The sequence below is a fragment of the Rhinopithecus roxellana genome, chromosome 17 (assembly GCF_007565055.1).
Source record: "Rhinopithecus roxellana isolate Shanxi Qingling chromosome 17, ASM756505v1, whole genome shotgun sequence".
Lineage (NCBI taxonomy): Eukaryota > Metazoa > Chordata > Mammalia > Primates > Cercopithecidae > Rhinopithecus > Rhinopithecus roxellana.
In genome coordinates, this window is record NC_044565.1 from 55,822,922 (window position 1) to 55,828,921 (window position 6,000).

Genomic DNA, 6,000 nt, shown 5'->3' on the forward strand with positions numbered 1-6,000 from the left:
ACGTTCTTAAATCCAAAGTCTTCGCTAAATTAAAATGTAGTTAGTTTATAATAATATTTATAAGATGTAAAAATGTAGACTCCTTAAAAAGCAAACTATTTTACCATGTAATTCTAATTGCAAAATCACATCCTCATATTCACAGCACTGTTAATAGTATTTATTAAAGTGTGCAAGGGCGGAAAACAGGAAGGTTCAGGTTGATGGGGTAAAGAAGCAACATGGTGCCCGGAAGGCAGCCAGAAATGGGTGAGCTTTTGGGGGCCTTCTTGTTTAGAGGGGCAGAGGATGAAGAGCCAGAGGCTGGAGTCAGTCCTCAGGTGAGGGATTATGCCCACAAAGGGGAGCTTAGCATTTAATACAGAAATAGAAAAGATAACCTCGGCTTCCTGAGTTTTACATCGAACTTTAGTATGGACTGGGGGAAAGTGACATCTAGTGTTAGCTGAAAATAATCCAAAGTCGACTATTCAAAACTACAATCATGACAACATGCAGTAACCAGCTGGACAACAGTAACAAGTACACACCAGTTCAAGGTACATTTTCCATGAACTCCTGAGTGCATTTTTCCTCCAAAAGCATGTTTTTAACCTTCCTTGTTGTGTCTCACTCGACAAAGATACCTCTAGAATCTAATTAAAGAGCGAGTTTCTGAGGGATTTGGAATCAGATGCAAAGTGACCTTCAGAACCCAAGCACATATTCCACAGGTGAGAAGCCAGAGCCAGAGAGAATGGCAGTTCCCGAGGTGGGGGTTATCTGAGTTCCCTGGAACCCGGATCTCCCTCCTTCCCTCTCCATTTCCACAAGCACCTGCCTGTGCCTGCCCCTTGCCCAGCACTGCAGGAGCTAGGGATGTGCAGCAGAACCTGAGAGCAGCTCCTCTTTGGGGTCCCTCGTGCGCCTGTTGCCACATGCTACATGAGCTAACAGGAAAGCCAGAAAATCACACTGCTAAGTAAGTCTATCCTGAATATACCCATTTAGTAAATAGAGGGCCTGCGGTGCAAACATAAACTCTCTCACTGAGAACTGCAATGCCAGCCCCTCCGCCAACTCGCTCAGAGCCTCATGGGGTATCTTGGGAAGGAGATCTAAATTAAAAAGCTTAAATGCCTTGTCTACAGTCATCAGCCATAAAGATATCCAGAGATAAGAAGATGTTGCTCTACACACACCATTCAGAAAACAAGGCAATTTTAACATCCCATATTGGGGGGAGGGGGAGGCACACTTTTCTTAATTGAACCTCATCCAAATATTTATTGGGGAACATGTCTCCATGTCTCCTGGTAAAATCAGGTAATTGCCTGCTTTATAATGCGTGAGTTTTGCTTATGATGTCGTAGACATCAACAGAAATTCTACAATTGAAATTAAAGATGAGTCAGCAAGGATGAGAAACATACCCAAAGCATAGAAGGAATGGGTAACCTTCTCAGGAGGTCAGAGGCTTCATTCATCTCATGCAGCAATTCCTATCTGTAAACAGATGATTAAGTGGTGCCCTCAGCAAATGCACTTTTAAAATGACCTACTGTGCTCTCCCTTTCAGTGGGTGAGCTCATCGTATAAACGGGCACGTTCGTAGCTCATGCCAAGGATTCTTCCCGTGCCCCAGACAGAAGAAGTGTTGTCATTTAAAAGCAGCAAATATGCTGTAAACATCAACCAATAGTAGTCTTTGAAGCTACAAGCAAGACACACTTAGCACATTGTACTGAGGGTTGTCTGCCCGTGGGATTTTACCCCCAAAATTCAGGTGTGGTCAGAGACAGAGCTCCATGAACTGACTTAACTTAGAAAAGACATCGGGAACAGGCACGTGAAAGGGGACACAAGACAGTTCTGCTACTGAACAGGAGACCTTCAAACGTGGCCAAATTCCATGATTCAGACAAGGAGTCATGAAAAAGAATGTGCACAGTTTCGACTCCAGATAGAAAAAAATATGACTAGAAAGGTAAGATTTAGAAAAGACTTTCATCTTTTTCCAGTTAAAAGCACCAAATTCTCTTCACTGAAATGATGAAATAATTACACAAGTTGAATAATATTATGCAGTTATGGTAAGAAAATAATTCTGTACAGTTGTCTCTGCCATTCAGTAAGGATGACATTGTATGTTAAGAACATTCAAGACAAACCTGCCAACACCGATACTTAACAGATTCGTTTTAAATAAATAAGAATCTGAGCTAACATGACCATGTCTAATGTCTAAGGTAGGCTAAGGTGTCTAAGGTACGCTCAGCACCTACCTAATTACTTATGACTGCAAAGTTAGGAGTCGTGGTCTTAAAACGCTCCAACTTATTGTAATAATTGGCTTCCAACGCTGAAAAAAAGTTTCTTTCAAATACAATTCAGATAGGCTGTTTCAAATAATCAAGGTCCTTATTACAAAGAAAGCACCAATCACATCGTGTAGCAAACAGGTGAGCAGAGGCCACCCTTGACTGGAAAACATCAAATTCAGCACCTTAATTAACACTGAGCACAAACGAGAACATTTACTAGAACACGCGCAGTTGCTGCATTTGTTGACGTTATTGCCAATAACTCATCAAGTGGGTCAATTACGAAGTATGATGAATCCTCTTCAAAGCTTCTGCTATAATTACAATGATTAAAAGCAAGACTTGCTGCAAGAATGTCTCGAGAAAAACGCACAATTCCTAACCATGGGAGGGCATCATTTTAAAGCTGAAGGCAGTGACCAGACAGAAAGCTGTGATTCCAGAGCGCCTGCAGTTTTTACTGCAGTTTATTTCCAGGTAATCCCCGCGTATTTTCTCGGGTTTGATTACCATGGGCAACAGTGGGATGGCTATTCATGTTACAAAGTACGTCAAGAAATAAACACCCACATTTTACATGAAATCTAATTTTCATATTTTGTAGTAAAAGCCCAGAAAGGTACGACTTGAATGAAAATGCATCTATCTCTATAATTGTTTTTAACATCACACAGTAGCTACAACCACTGTCCTAGTTTAGAATCGTTATTATGACAATAGGAATGTGTAGCAGCCCTCAACCTGTGGCCTTCTGAACCGTCTCTCTGCTGTCCTATTCCTGGTGGCTCCGGGGACTGGGAACTCCTGGGGAAGGAATCCTAAAGGAGTGGTTGTCAATGCATTTTCATGAACAGCCACGCTCCTAGGCAGCTTCCTAGGGCTGGGGTGGCCACGTGCTCCCTTAAACTGTTTTCACAACTTGGGGCTGTGCTGTGGGTGGCAACTTGAAGGTTTCCAAGAACTTTTCGTTTTTCTTTGAACCAACATTTGTTTTCTGTCAATCAATAGTTTAGTTATTTAAAAGTAAGAAAGTGGAGAGGGAGTTATTTAGGGTAAGAACTAGAATAGACTTCAAAAAAGAAAACCGTATTACCCAGTTGGCGTCCCAGCGGCTCCCCGAATGGCCAAGAGCCCCCAGCACCTGCCGAGGCCACACCTGGCCAGGCTCGCTCCAGCCAGCTCAGACCCGGCCTGGGCGCCAGAAGGCTGCAGGGGGGACGCTCCGGTCCGCACCACCGCCTGGGCCCAAAGGAGCTGCTCCTGGGAAGGAATGTGGGGCCGATCTCAAATTCCAAATTCTGGAAAGCGTTACCTCCCACGCACTTTAGGGAAGCCCGGGCACCTCAAAACCAAGCCTTGCAAGACACTCGAAGAGCAAAGCCTGCAAGTTTCCAGTAAGACACTGGGCTGGAGGGAGCAGAGCGGCCGGGGGCAGGTGCCCATTGCTTCCCGAGGCTCCGGCGTCCACCCTCCGACCAGCCGCCCGCGGAGACAGGGAAGGGTCGCGGGGAGCGAGGTGGGCGTAGAGGGAGGAGGGGTGGAGGGAGAAGGGTGCGAAGGAGAAGGAAGGGGCCCGGGGGTGCAGGGGCGCGGAGGGGCCGCACTCACCCGCGCAGGCACCAGCAAGCAGCCCGGCCGTCCGCGGGGGGCGGCCGGGGGCGGGGGTCCCTGGGTGCTCATCGCCACCCCTGCGGCTGGGTCCGCGCTCCGGGCCGGCGGAGCTCAACGCCAGAACCCCGCCTGGAGCCAGGAGCCCGGCGTCCGCGCCCCTCTGCCGGCTCCGGCTCCAGCTCAGGTTCCACCGGGGCGCAGAGCTGGGGAACCCGAGCTCCGCCCGCCGCCCGGGAGCGCCGCCCACGCAGACCCGCCCCGGGTGAAGGAGGGGCCGGGCGCGCACCCGCGGGGAGGACGGCGAGCGCGGATCCGCCGGAGTCGGGAGAGGGGCTCCCACGGGGCGCGAAAGCGGCGCGCGACTCCGGGGAAAGTGCCAGGATGGGGGGACAGGGGCGCTCCCGCGGGGGTGGAGGGGGCACCACCGCGGGGCGGGCGGGGCAGGGGCGGGGCCGGCGCACGAGGCTGGAGGCGGGGAGCGCGCGCTTCTACCCGGGCTGGGTCGCCGAGGTCCGCGGCGCACGGGGCGACGGTCGGTGGGTGGGTGGGTGGGAGGGGGGCCCCTCCGCTCCTTGGGGCGCAGGCGGGCGCGCTGCGGACCGGCTTGGCGACCCTCCCCGCCGCCCCACCTCCCTGGCCAAAGGGTCTCAGCTTCTCATCAGGGACGTCTCCAGTCCGCAGCCTGGAGGCCCGTGGGTTCTCCCGGCCTCTCTGAAGCCCCCACACGTGCCCGCCGGCCGCATCCTCAGACCTTTCCCCACGGCGTCTCCCCAGCCCTGGGAGAAACAGCGCAGGGCCCGAGATGTCCTGGCCCAGCGAAGCTACAGAAGCGCCAATTCCCCAACCCCGCTCCCCTCCTCCCCGCACCCTGCCTTCCCGCCCGCAGAGCTCGGGCCCCCATCCCGCCCCCGGTCCGCGGAGTCTCCCGGACCCTGCGAGGACCCGGCGCTCGGCGGTGCCTTCCTGGGGCGCATGCGGGGGCTGGAGCGGGGAGACCGGCTGGGGAGGGGACCCCAGATCTCAGGCGCCCGCGGCGGCGGCGGTTCCCGCTGTTATTCAGGTTTGTGCCAAAAGGAGCCTCACAGATGCAGTACGGGGTGTGGTGGACTCAAACCGTCCTGTTTTAATGTAGGTGAAAGTAAGTTTAGGATAAATGCCAGTGCGGCGGGGCAGTGAGGGGGCATACAACGCTGCCCACTTTTTTTAAAATGTGGGTATTTTCCTCCCTTTCCAAATCCTCCGGCCCAGGCAGGAGCGCGCACCGCGGAGGCCGGGATGCCCATTTCGTTGCCGCTCTACGGCGAGGAAAAGCAGCGAAATCTGAGGTCTTCAGAGGTTAACCCTATCTAGGAAAAGAATGTGACGCATTGTAAGCAAATAAATATTGAAAAATCGATGTTACACACTTTACTTTTTCTGACTCCGACTTACTTGACTGCTGAGCAGACCTGGGTTTCGAACACAGACGCCTTCCCCATTTCTCTATTCTCTGTATTCCTGTTGAGCCTGCAGGGCAGGCGGCCCGCACTTCTTAGCACTCGGTTTACCAGAGGACGAGTTCTTGAATCGCAAAAGTCAGGTCTTTCTATACCTGGCTCAGTGCCTCTTACAAAGTATGCTTCTTGGGTGAATTGGTAAGAAATATTGTACTACTTTTTATTTGTAGCAAAACCTAGAATAAGAAAGGAAAAGTACAAGAGATTATTGTTTGCCTTCAAGTTGCATTTTTAAAAGAGCATGCATATAATCTCTGAGAAATTAAATGTCTCCAAATACACAAAGATATTGTCTCATTAACTTGAAAAGGGACATCCTATTCCGGGACCTGAAGAAGGAAAAACAGCATGTTGCATGCATGAATGTTGACTTTGAGAGACAAGTGTTTGTTAAAATTGTATCATTAAATGAATAGACACATACATGTTTGTTTTCAGACCAAAGGTAATTGTTAATTCATTTATAAAATAATGTAGTTTTGGCTGAAAATCCCTGGAATCCTTTCTATAATAAAATGTTGTGATTCCAGGACATCTTAGGCGCTCTGGGTCTACTTTTGAAAGGCTGATTAATGCAAGTTTTAACTGCA

General features: G+C 50.2%; 1 protein-coding gene across 1 annotated transcript in view; it reads right to left on the bottom strand.

Moving 5' to 3' along the window:
- The window catches only part of SNTG2 (syntrophin gamma 2), a 383,842-nt gene extending 379,723 nt beyond the window's left edge, over positions 1 to 4,119 (bottom strand). Inside the window, exon 1 of the mRNA XM_030921522.1 lies at positions 3,912 to 4,119. Within this exon, the coding sequence (XP_030777382.1) occupies positions 3,912 to 3,983 (72 nt within the window). The 5' untranslated portion in view covers positions 3,984 to 4,119. The remainder of the gene's footprint in view (positions 1 to 3,911) is intronic.
- Between the last annotated feature and the right edge of the window lie 1,881 nt (positions 4,120 to 6,000).